Source organism: Pipistrellus kuhlii, unplaced genomic scaffold, assembly GCF_014108245.1.
Source record: "Pipistrellus kuhlii isolate mPipKuh1 unplaced genomic scaffold, mPipKuh1.p scaffold_m20_p_4, whole genome shotgun sequence".
NCBI classification, from domain to species: domain Eukaryota; kingdom Metazoa; phylum Chordata; class Mammalia; order Chiroptera; family Vespertilionidae; genus Pipistrellus; species Pipistrellus kuhlii.
In genome coordinates this window covers 7,136,582-7,149,442 of record NW_023425540.1, presented here as the reverse complement: position 1 = coordinate 7,149,442, position 12,861 = coordinate 7,136,582, and the positions used below count along the sequence as shown (strand labels likewise).

The 12,861-nt window shown below is 36.0% G+C and overlaps 1 protein-coding gene and 1 long non-coding RNA gene across 4 annotated transcripts in view; one reads left to right on the top strand and one right to left on the bottom strand.

Moving 5' to 3' along the window:
• The window catches only part of PRKAA1 (protein kinase AMP-activated catalytic subunit alpha 1), a 31,108-nt gene extending 19,272 nt beyond the window's left edge, over positions 1–11,836 (top strand). For all 3 annotated transcript variants that reach the window (XM_036411166.2, XM_036411168.2, XM_036411167.2), the window contains 6 exons: positions 149–293; positions 1,296–1,383; positions 3,956–4,180; positions 5,099–5,585; positions 5,689–5,815; positions 8,907–11,836. In XM_036411166.2, the coding sequence (XP_036267059.1) occupies positions 149–293; positions 1,296–1,383; positions 3,956–4,180; positions 5,099–5,585; positions 5,689–5,815; positions 8,907–9,151 (1,317 nt within the window). In that variant the 3' untranslated portion in view covers positions 9,152–11,836. The remainder of the gene's footprint in view (positions 1–148; positions 294–1,295; positions 1,384–3,955; positions 4,181–5,098; positions 5,586–5,688; positions 5,816–8,906) is intronic.
• LOC123651152 lies at positions 7,009–9,089 on the bottom strand. Its single transcript, XR_006739653.1, has 2 exons — positions 9,037–9,089; positions 7,009–7,042 (listed from the first exon to the last, which is right to left on the bottom strand). It is a non-coding gene; the product is annotated as an uncharacterized LOC123651152 (long non-coding RNA).
• Positions 11,837–12,861: the final 1,025 nt, after the last annotated feature.

Genomic DNA, 12,861 nt, shown 5'->3' with positions numbered 1-12,861 from the left:
CTAGCAGTGTTGTGTGTGCCGCACAGCTGTCCTCTGCATTCCCAAAGTATCTTATAAGGGAGGGCCGTGCATTCACACAGTCTTATAGATTGGAGAATTAATTTCTGTAGAAAGACACACCGTTAAGATGCCTCTCTGCTTTCCTTAGCTGGATGAAAAAGAAAGCCGGCGGCTGTTCCAACAAATCCTTTCTGGCGTGGACTATTGCCACCGGCACATGGTGGTCCACAGAGACCTGAAACCGGAAAACGTGCTGCTGGATGCACACATGAATGCCAAGATCGCTGACTTTGGTAAGGAGATGCTCACAGTCTCGCCTGTGCATCGCGTTCAGAGAATGTGGGCAGCACTCGTCAGATAACTCTTACTTCTATGTCACAGACTGAGTATTGCAAAGGGGTATATCTTCACCATTTCGCTCATGAGCATGCAAAAAAGAGGAGAGAGCTAGGAATTCTCTTCTTAGTTTCATGTCTTTAAAATGGAGTTTTGTGACAGTAGGTAAGCACGGTAGTAGAGAGATCGTTTGAAGGAGGTTTGAAGGAGCCCATTATGTGTGAAGGAGAAGTTAGTGACCTAGTTCCAGTGTATTCTTTTGAGCAATTATGGAGCAAGAAGTAGGAGACTGGGATAGTCAAACTTTGGAAGCCAGAAGATGAACTATATGAACAAAATTAATTTGGGAAAGGTAAGGTGTTTTAAATGTTAGAAAAACCATTTCAACTTGAGAAAAATGTAATTTCAGTCTGAAATTACAAATTTACAAATTATAAAAAATGAGTTGCAGTTCCTTTTATTTCCTATAGAAATTGCCATTGCCATTGTTAAATCTAACAGAAAAAGGAATTGAATACATTTTTGAGAAGATATAGGGTCTTTTTGTAGTAAAACTATGAGGGAACTTTGATTTTCAAAATTATTATATTTTATTAAAGAATCAGAACAGGGAGTAAGAGAAACTTTCAAATTTAATTCTTTATATATTTTTTTCTAGTAATTTCTGTACTAATAAAATTTAAACATGCCAAGTTTATTTTAGTAAGTACAGTGACTAATAGCTTAATATATGCTCATTAAATTGAAAAAATGCACTAACTTTAAATGTTGAAATAGATAACAAATTTTAGGGCATAGTGGCAAAGTATTTGGGAATAGTAAAGACTATAGGATTTTGTTGGAGTAAAGAATGAAATGATGTATTACTTTAATGCAAACTCAATAGTATTGCTTAATGGAGTTTTGCTTCTATTTTTATCCTTGGGAAATCTTGAGTAGTGGATTTTGTGCATTTTCAGGTCTTTCAAACATGATGTCAGATGGTGAATTCTTAAGAACAAGTTGTGGCTCACCCAACTATGCTGCACCAGAAGTAATTTCAGGAAGGTAGTATTGTCGCTCCCTGCCCTCAGTTCATCTGTAATTATCTTTTTCTCCTAGGTTTTGTTAGTCTGTAGTGCCTGTAGTGTTTAATTTAGCGAAAGGATTGGAACTTAAGGCTTATTCTTTTCTCATCCAGAGTGTTCTGATTTAAGAATAAAACATTGTCATCAAGGCCTCCATTTATAGAGGAGAATGTTGATATGCAAAGTCAATTTTGCATTAAAGTAATTAGATGAGAGTACTTAACGTTTTTACTCCCTGGTGGAAGAAATTGGAGGTTTAAAACTAGTGAGTTTTAAAGGTAGGTAAGAACTTAAAAACTTGGTCAATATGGAAATACCTAGTAGTTAGAAGTGGCTTCCTGTTGACTGAAATCAGGGGTGGGGAACTGTTTTTCTGCCAATGGTCATTTGGATAGTTATAATTCACTTAACAGAAATTTATGTTGCTATGAATAAAGCTCCTAGATTTATTGAACTTCAAGTCTGTTATTTTTGTGACCCTGGCAGGGCCAGCCCAAATGATCTCATGGGCCTTGTAAGGTCTGTGGGCCAATGTTTCCCACCCCTGATTTAGATGAAGAATTAAAATGGAATGTGTAGCTTTAGTTTTTCAAATAGATAGTATTTTGTAGTATCTTAAGGTTTTATGATAAAATATATTAGAGAATTGGACTCAAGTATTAATAAAATCTTCAGACTTCATTTATTTTGAATTTTCATTAAAAAAAATTTTTTAGAGACCAATATGTAAGAATGCTAACCTCTTAAATTATTAAATTCATGTTTGAAACAATGAGAATCTTTGTAAGGTGCATCTTTTGAATAGCTTAGATGAAAGGGAAGTTTAATTTTTTCAAAGAGTATTTGTTCTTCACTGTATCACTGAAATTCAAAACAGAAGGTTGACTTTGTTTACTAGTGTTTATAGTTAACTAAAAAATATATATTTTTTTATTGATTTCAGAGAGGAAGTGAGAGAGATGGAAACATCAATGATGAGAAAGAATCATTGACTGGCTGCCTCCTGCATGCCCTACACTGGGGACTGAGCCTGCAACTCAGGCCTGTGCCCTGACCGGGAATCAAACTGTGACCTCCTGATTCATAGGTTAATACTCAATCACTGAGCCATGTTGGCTGGGCTATTAGTTAACTTTTAAGAACTTTTATTCAAACTACTTGTCTTTGTTTGAATGTTTCAGATCCTGATTAATTTGTAATGCATAAATATTAAAGAACTTTCTTTCTATTTTCATCAGCTTGCTTATGTAACCTGTGCAGAGAACTTATATTTCTATAAAGTCATGGCTATGAATAAGGCAGAAGTATCCTAATTTTAGATTTAGCAAGTTTTATCATTTTATATTAACTTAGTGTCCAAAATTCTTTAAGAAATTTCATTTATGCTGTCTAATTCAGTATCTAGGTACTGGAGGCAGGATTAAACAACTAAAAATAAATGTATTGTAATTATGCATTTATGTAATGGGCCATGACTAAAGTCTAATTTTCCTAGTTTGCATAAGGTCTTCCCGTAAGGTCTGGATGAGTGGAAACTTTTACTTTCAAAACAGTGTTTATAGTGGGAAGAGATCAACCAAAGAACTTGTATGCATATATGCATAACCCATGGGCACAGACAATAGGGTGGCAGAGGCCTGGGGTGGGAGTAGGGACAGCTGGGAGAAGTCAATGAGGGGAAGAGGGGGGACATATGTTATTCTTTCAACAATAAAGATTTAAAAAACAAAAACAGAAAAACAATGTTTATAGATCAGGACAACAATTTCTTTGACCAATTTAAAGAAATCCTTTCTCTGAAGCCAGACTTTGCAAGGGGTACCTGTTAGTCTTTCGCTAGGCTGGCCAGCTGGCTACTGCACTGCCAATAGAATCTGGGAGCCAGTTAGCACGGCTTCCTTCCAGTTTCAGGCCCCTTTTTCTTGAGGAGGTTTTGGGTTACTGGGGAGACTGGATGTAGAGTCCGTCACTGGAGAAGATGAAAAATCCTTTCCTCTCTCCTCTGTAATCAACAGTGGTTTTAAATTCACTGACGATATAGTATTTGCTCAAGGTTTGGGACTATTGGTTGAATCTCATGAAGGCTATAGTAGGTAGTAAGAACAGAATTTTAGCTCTAGTCTATAAATTAAAAAACCAATTCCTGACTTTTGTTTTCAAAGAAAGTACTGATAGAATTAGTACAAAATCTTAATATGTAGTATACAGCACTGATTTCACAAACAATATTATAATAATTATTTATGAACTATCCATACTTAGCATTTTTAAAAAAAATACATGTTTTTATTGATTTCAGAGAGGAAGGGAGAGGGTGAGCGAGAGAGAGAAACAACAGTGATTAGAGAGAATCACTGATTGGCTGCCTCCTGCACGCTCACACTGGGAATGGAGCCCACAACCCAGACATGTGCCCCAACTGTGATATCCCGGGTCATAGGTGGACACTTAACCACTGAGCCGTGCCAGCCGGGCCATAGTTAACATTTTTGGTTAAATGACTGACTTAAGTTGCTAGTGATTACTCACCCAGGGGGTATTTCCTGTTGCAGATTGTACGCGGGTCCGGAGGTAGACATATGGAGCAGTGGGGTCATTCTCTATGCCTTGTTATGCGGAACCCTTCCATTTGATGATGACCACGTGCCAACCCTTTTTAAGAAGATATGCGATGGAATCTTTTATACCCCTCAATATTTAAACCCTTCAGTGATTAGCCTATTGAAACACATGCTGCAGGTGGATCCCATGAAGCGGGCCACCATCAAAGATATCAGGTAATAGAGCAGCGTGCAGATTATCTGGTCTAATAGTGTCAGTATGCAAGTTAAGTGAAAGGAAAAGTTGCACGACAGTATGGACTATTTTTATGTTAAAAGATAGTGTATAGAGACACATTATTGTGTTATTTAAAAATACTACACTGTAACATTGGTAAGGAGGGAGGATTTTCACTTTTTACTTGTGCATCTTTATTTGTTTTGACATTGTAATAGTGAACATTTTATTACTTTTTAAATTAAAGAAATAGCTAATGAAAAACAAAGAACCCTGAGAGGGTCCTGTTTGTAGTGCTTCTTTGAAATTTTTCTGCAGTATGCTTTATATTTGACTTTTAAGTATTCATTTGACTTTTAAGTATTCTTATTAGGATTAATACATTTTAGTAGTTCATTTATGTGTAGCTATTTGAGTTCTGATCTCATGAATTATTACACTTTTTCCTTTTGTTCATCTCAAGGAATGAGAACATTTTGGTATAATCCATTACATACTTTTTGATTCTACCAGCTGGTGAAAAAGACAAATCACTTTCTAAAGTTTATGTTTTAAACTAAGTTGGAGATGCTTTTTCTTATTTTATGTATTTTTTTTCTAATTTAAATCTTACTGCAGCAATGCTTTCTCCCTCTTAAAATCAGAGGGCAGCCACAGCATTTCCCTTGAAATGCCTTGTTATTAGCTCTAGTCTATAAATTGTCTTTTTATTTATAGACTAGAGCTAATAACAAGGCATTTCCCTTGATATATACAATGAACTGTGAGCCAGAAGAGGAAAATTTCAATTAAAAACAAAACAAAATGATTCTACAGTATAATATATATAAATGAGTTTATGTCCTAAATTCCCAGCTGTTACTTTCGGTCTCATCTCTACTAAAAATCCCTTCTCCTGCCCTGCCTTTTTCTCTCAGGGAACATGAATGGTTTAAACAGGACCTTCCAAAGTATCTCTTTCCTGAGGACCCATCTTACAGTTCCACCATGATAGACGATGAAGCCCTGAAAGAAGTGTGTGAGAAATTTGAGTGCTCAGAGGAGGAGGTGCTGAGCTGCCTCTACAGCAGGAACCACCAGGACCCGCTGGCGGTCGCCTACCACCTCATCATCGATAACAGGAGGATAATGAACGAGGCCAAAGACTTCTACTTGGCGACAAGCCCACCGGACTCTTTCCTCGATGACCATCATTTGTCTCGGCCCCACCCTGAGAGAGTGCCCTTCCTGGTGGCTGAGACTCCCAGGGCGCGCCACACCCTCGATGAATTAAACCCACAGAAATCCAAACACCAGGGTGTGAGGAAAGCAAAATGGCACTTGGGAATTAGAAGTCAAAGTCGACCCAGTGACATCATGGCAGAAGTTTGTAGAGCCATTAAACAACTGGATTATGAATGGAAGGTAGGAAAGAAAGGCCATTCTGATTACGGGCACATTTGGTAAACCGGTAGTGTTTCATAGACGAATTGCTTGTGACTTTATTTTTGTCCACACCGCCCGCTAGGTTGTGAATCCATATTATTTGCGCGTTCGAAGGAAGAACCCTGTGACAAGTACCTACTCCAAAATGAGTCTACAGTTATACCAAGTGGATAGCAGAACGTATTTATTGGATTTCCGAAGTATTGATGGTATGTACATCCTAAAACACTATAGATGACATATTAGACCTGTTACCTAACGTGGCTTTTTTGTCTTTGATTCTTTTGAAGCTTCTGGAACTGTTCCTGGTAACTCAATAGAAAAAAATAAAGTAATATAAGATTTTGTGCTTTTGTCATGTCAACATTTGTAAATCTTGGTATTCTTGTAGTCTTAGACTATATTGTCCTTTTAAGATTATGTTGTAAAACTTAAAAAAAAATATATATATATATATATATATATATATATATATAATTGATATTTTATGGAGAGGGAGGGAGAGGAAAAGGAAGTTAGAAACATCAATGAGAGAGAAACACCTGTCGGCTGCCTCCTGCACACCCCCTACTGGGCATGTGCCTGCAACAAAGGTACATGCCCTTGACTGGAATTGAACCTGGGACCCCTCAGTCCACAGGCTGACATTCTATCCACTGAGCTAAACTGGTTAGGGCTATGTTGTAGAATTCTTAAAGCCAGATGCAGTCTGATCCTAAAGCAATAGTTTCTGCCACATTTCTGTTTTTTAAAGTGGTTCATTCTGGTAAATGTTTTATTCAGAAACTAGAGGCCCGGTGCATGAGATTCATGCACTGGGAGGTGCCCTTCAGTCCAGACTGCATCCTCTCACAGTCCAGGACCCCTCGGGGGATGTCCACCTGCTGGATGTACCTCCAGGGGAATCAGGCCTAAGCCAGCAGTTGAACATTTATCTTTCAGTCCAGGGCTCTTGCAGCCCAGGACTCCTTGCTCCTTACCACCACTGCACTTGCCAGCTATGAGCCCAGCTTCTGGCCGAGCGGTGCTCCCCCTGTGGGAGCACACTGACTTCCATAGGGCAGCTCCTGAATTGAGTGTCTGCCCCCTGGTGGTCACTGTGTGCCATAGCAACGGGTCATTCTGCTGATCGTAGTAATGATTTGCATATTACACTTTTATTATATAGGATAATTGTTGACTTTTCTGTAAGTTTTTATTGAGTAATTTCTTACCTGATACTTAATACAATCTTTACTTTTCATTTGAGGATTAGGAAATAGTGAGTAGCTGTTAGAGTTGAGTGACAAGGCACTGTAAATAGATGTGATGAGTAGCTCCAGAGGACAAGGAACTATTTGCTGGGTCAGGTTTCTTGCGGGGCCCTGGAGAAATGTTTTGTAGGGATTTCTGGTTATTTTTATCCTCGGAACCAGCCTTTTCCTGCAAGCTTGACACTACAGACATAATCAGAGCTACACATCTTTTGTCATTTTTGTGAGAGTTACATGTTTCCAGTACTATTTACCTTTCAATAAGTGTGCTTAAATAATAGATCACTTTTGTGTAAAATGCACTGTAAAAGGATTCCTGAAACTAAAGCATTTTATGTCCATGGTAACCATCATAGTTAGCTAACAGTGACATTAACCTTATACCTAGACTGTTGAACATTTCTAGTTACCAACTATTATAAACAATCATAGATGACCTGATGATCAAGTCACTGAAATATTTAGATTTTTAAATTAAGTCTTTTAATTGGTCATTAAATTAATGACCCTGTTGCTTTGTAAGATCGTAAAGTACCTTCTTGAATTTTATTAAAGAAACATTACATTGAGTATTGTTTTACTGTTTTAATAGTTTGAAAATGAAAATCTCTACTTAGAAAATACATCTCTGATTACTATTATGTATGATTTGCCAGGATATCTCCTTCTCAAATATTTAGATTAGTTAACTTGAAGAAAATTAATTGCAGAAAGCAGATACTTGTTTTGTCTGTTTGTTTGTTTTATTTTTAAATGGGAAAAAATGTCTTAAATGCTAAGGTATATCTATAATAGACTATAATACCATAGTAAATGTACAATAATCTTGACGTTTGAAATTTACATTAACTCAGATTTCCCAAGTATATATGCTTTTAAACCAATTTATCTTATCTATTAAAAAAAAAACTTGTTGGAACACATTTGACTCATAATTCAGGTAAATATTCTTTCTCTACTACATCATTAGAAAAGAGTATAGCTGTATATATAAAAATTCTCTAATAAACAAAACCTACAATTAAGTAAATGTTTATGGCAATTCTTAATTAGACAAATCAATTGAGTTACAATGTGTTGATGTTTTTCTTCATCTAAGATTGTATGAAATAGGTGAGACGATTCACCTCTGAATTCCTTTGTCTTTAAACACTCAAAGGTAGTATCTACATAGTGTCAGAAAGACAGGTTTGAGCTGTGATATGCTGTCCAAACTTTTCTGCTTATCTTTATGTCTAAAGAGTGCTTATCTGTTAACACATAATAAGTCAGACAGAGATACGGAATGGGTTTTGCTTTTTTCATTGTTTTTGGATGAAATTCTCAACTTTTGCACCTGTGTTTACCAATGCAGTGATTACTTATTGCTTTTGTATTGTGTTCCTAACTTCAGTTTTTTCCTGCTTTTGTTCATTGTTGCTCTTTTATGAGATCTTAGATCAAATATGAAGAGGAAATGGGTGAGCGAGAAACACTGAGATGAGAGTTAGCAGACTTAGATTCTAGATTTACTTCCTGTTCGTTGGTTTCCAGTGGCAAGTCAGTTAACTTTTGGGGGTTTGTTTTCATCTTGATGAAACAAAGAGTTGGATGAGATGTCTTCCAAAAGTACATTTATTCTATGATTTTATTATGGAGGAATTAAGTTTTATAGCTAAGGTTGATATTTATTAAGCCGCAAGTTATTAGTTTATTGGGCTTTTAATCTTGGATTGCAGATTGATGAGTAGCTACATACTTTACCCAATCTTTTTTTTTCCTCTTTCATTTCATTTCATTTCATTTATTTCATTCATTCATTCATTCATTCATTCATTCATTCATTCATTCATTTTGTACCGAATCTTGATGAGCTATCAGGAGAATGCATGCTATGTGTAAAAAAGGTGAATAATTTAATAATGATGCTTTGCTTCTGTTTGAGAAGGCATTCAAAATAGACATGCTCTTGATAGCTGGTCAATGATTGCACTCAAAAAAGAAAACGAAATACTATTGAAATTTGCGGTGTGTAATGAATTATAATGTTGAATTGTGTTTTACCCAGATGAAATTACTGAAGCCAAATCAGGGACTGCGACGCCACAGAGATCGGGATCCGTTAGCAACTATCGGTCTTGCCAAAAGAGTGATTCGGATGCGGAGGCTCAAGGGAAATGTACAGAAGCTTCTCTTACCTCATCTGTGACCTCACTGGACTCTTCTCCTGTTGACTTAACTCCAAGGCCTGGAAGTCACACAATAGAATTTTTTGAGATGTGTGCGAATTTAATTAAAATTCTTGCACAATAAACTTAAAACTTTGCTTATTTCTCTGATAGCAATAAGCATGCATATTAAATTATAGCCAAATGCTTCCATTTATAATCAAGTTATACATAATTATAACTGAGGATTAGCCTTTTGGAATGCATTTTGCACAGGGATTGGAACCTGGTTTAGTTAAAAGCCTAATGCGCAAAAAATGAATTAAGGTAATTCTGTTCACTGTTTCAGTAGGCATATAGCATCCTAAAATATACACAATGAATTATAGGTCTCTCAGGCTCACTTGATTTTTGGCTCTTTTATATTTAGTGTACACAGGGCTTTGCAGAATATTAATTTACCATAAAGGCCTTCATTTGTTATTACATGTTGTGTTATATATTTGCTTCATAAATTTATTCAATAAATATTTGCCTAGAATCCCCAGAGAACTTTATGGGTGATTTTGTTTTCTGGGCTCCTTAACTTCTTAGGCAGCACGTGTCTTCCAGCAGTAGGGATGGCATGGAGGACTCATCCATATACCCCTCCCTAAGTATTCTATAGTGGATGGTGAGTCACATCGAAGATTAGATACATGCAAGTGTTCTCTTTAGTTTGGTTTAGTCCAAAAACACACACAGAACCAATATTTAGATTTCTAGGCATTGCGTTTAATCTTAACAATTTGTCCCTATAATCTGTACATACATTGCTTTTTGTCACAAGAGCTGAGTTGCATATACTGTGAATACATCATGTTGTTTTTGCCAATCTTACCAATTACTTTGTTCCTCCTGTCAGTATTGAATGTATGCAAACACTTCTTGTTATTCGATCATACATCTTTTAAATCGATTCATTGCACAGAGAGAACACCTCTTACAAACTATTTAAAGGTTCAGATGTGACTTTTGCTTCCAGATTTCATTATAAACATTTGTATATGTGTGTCTACCACTTGGATTCAACACTTGTTAACCTGTTGCCATATTTGCTTTATACTTAATTGTGTATATGGATATAGTTATACATATATTTTTATATATATGATATGCTCTTCCCTGAAACATTTGGATGTTGCAGACCTACTCGTTATCCCTCAACACGTCAAGCATGTTCTAAAAATTACTTAAAAAAATAATATTGTCCCTAAAAACCATAATCCTGTTATAAAAATAATTCCCTAATGTCATTTAATCATGCATTTTTAGATTTTCCCAGTTGTTCTCCACATTTCTTTTATAGCTTGTTATTTCAAACCAGATCCAACTAAAGTTTACACATTGCATTTGGTAATGTCCTCTTAGTTAGGTATAACACTTTCAGTAAAATATGGAAATAATTGGATAGTTTTAAATGGTCACATTTGTTTTGAATTTTAAGTTACTTTTAAAAAGGTAATATGGGAACTGCCTAAGGATGCTTAATCTCCCTAAGATTTCTGATTTATAATCTTTTTCTTGCTCTTAGCAATAGTGTTACATAACAGGTATAAATGAAGATTTAAAGTCACCTCAGATAAAATTGCTATCATGTGTATGCTAATAAAAAAAATAAAAGTATTATCCATATTCGCCTTATACAATTTTAGCTTCAAGAAATGGACATTTTTTCCTATTAATCATTTTTCCATTGTAAAAGCTTTTTTTTTTTTCTTTCTTTCTCGTTTAAGACTGTTATTATAGGGTATGTTTGTTTTGCCTGTGTGGTTTTTTCTTTGCAAATACAGTGAGCCCCTGTGTAATTGGATAGCAACATACTCAGATGTCACGATGGCTTGCACAGAACTGTAGTTGTTGATTATTTGCCTCCAGCATCCCTAGAAACATGCACTGAATCCAAAAGAAAAATCTTGGCTTCTTTCTGTCCAGGGCTTGTTCTATTCCATTTAGAGTCTGAAAGCTGTATAATATGGTAGGAGTTCCTTTTAGGTATAAGTTCAAAACTGTATTTTAAATTGTATGTGGCCCTCTGTTTAGAAGATACTGACTTCTGTAGGCTCTCTAAATGCAGCATTGTTCCTGATGTTAGGAACAGAGACTGTATTTTTAAAGTTACACAGTTGTACATAGAACTAAGGCATTGCCGTAATGTCTCTGTAAGCTGTATGGGACTTGGGGGGGCGGGGAGACAAAAGGAGGAACCAATTAAATAGGATCTTCTAGAAATTGTTACTTTTGTACACTTTGCTTCTTTTTAAGTTATTGTGATTCCTTTTAGTTACTGAGTTTTGTTTGGAAGATATTTAAATATTGCACTTGTACAAATAGTATGATAAATGCATAGACTGTTGCAGTAAGTTCTTTTTTAAGCTGGGATATTTGAAATGACAGCTTTTCATTGCGTATGTAAAGGTTGCATCAGAATTTTCACGAGTTTATTGTCGTTTGCAAATTCTTACTAATTGAAGATGTAAAGGAGTCAATGCAAATTATTTTTAATCTTTTTTTATCTTTTCAGCAATTTATATTTTTTGTGATTTTATGCAACCATATTTTTACTTTGTTTTGACAACTGAAAGATGTATAAGGTTTTTTGCCAGAAATGTACTATATACATAGTTTTAAATATAACAGATTTTACTGATATGTAAAAATTTTGCCATTAAAATAAATGATTTCTCACCGAGAGGAACTTTTCTACCACGTTGGGGGATATGGGAGCTTAATATATCATATCTAATTTAAAATAATTTCACTGAAATAAAATTCATTGCTTTTACTTTGATTATATATTCTCTTGAGATGCTTTTATAGTTGTTTTCAGAGTTTTAAATGATTTTATACAAGAAGTCCTGCCCTCTCATACCCCTGCCCCGCCCTTTTTGACCTTGTAGTAATACCATTCACATTGAATAGCTGCTTGCTGGACTGTGGCTATGCATAGAAAGAGTTCTACGCATCTCTGCTCTGACTGGCACCTTGGGGATGAAAGAAAGTGTGTGTTCTTTAAAACTTTCCCCCTTAAACTCCTGTTGCCCACATCCACGGTAGAAATCTCTTGCACTGTGAGTTCTGGTCAGATGAATGAAATCCCACACACAACATAATGGTAGTACGGTAGAAATCAATCTCATGGTGCATTATTCTGAGACATGTTCATGTTTGTTTTAATGGAGTATAAGTATCAAATTTAAAATGCTTTGATTTAGAAATGAATAAAAACCCACCGTTTTTCATCTTGTACAATGTGCTTCACTTTTTTGTAGCCTCTGGGAAAACGAAATGGGAAGGAACCCACTTTTAATTTTTTTTTTTTTTATAGCTGACCATCTGCACCTTCCTTTTAAAAACAATGTATCTAAATATAATTAGCCCTAACTGGTTTGGCTCAGTGGATAGATCTTCAGCCTGTGGATGGAAGGGTCTCAGGTTCGATTCTGGTCAGGGGCATGTACCTTGGTTTCGGGCACATACCTGTGGCGAGTGTGCAGGAGGCAGCTGATCAATGTTTCTCTCTCATTGATGCTTCTGACTCTATCCCTCTTCCTCTCTCTGTAAAAAATCAATAAAATATATTTTAAAAAATATAATTACCGTGCTTGAACAAACATTAACTTTTGTCTCAACTCTAGAGGAAAGATTTCACGGCCTAAGTCCAGGTGGGTTTGAGAGAACATGCATTAAAGCTGGGGACAGTGAGGCAAGGAAGGAATCGGTAGAAGCAGCAACAGGAGAGGCGAGGCAGAGCTCTGAAAGGTTATAGGAGAGACGCTAGCCAGGAGGGGCTGCTGTTAGCTCTCTAGGAAGTCT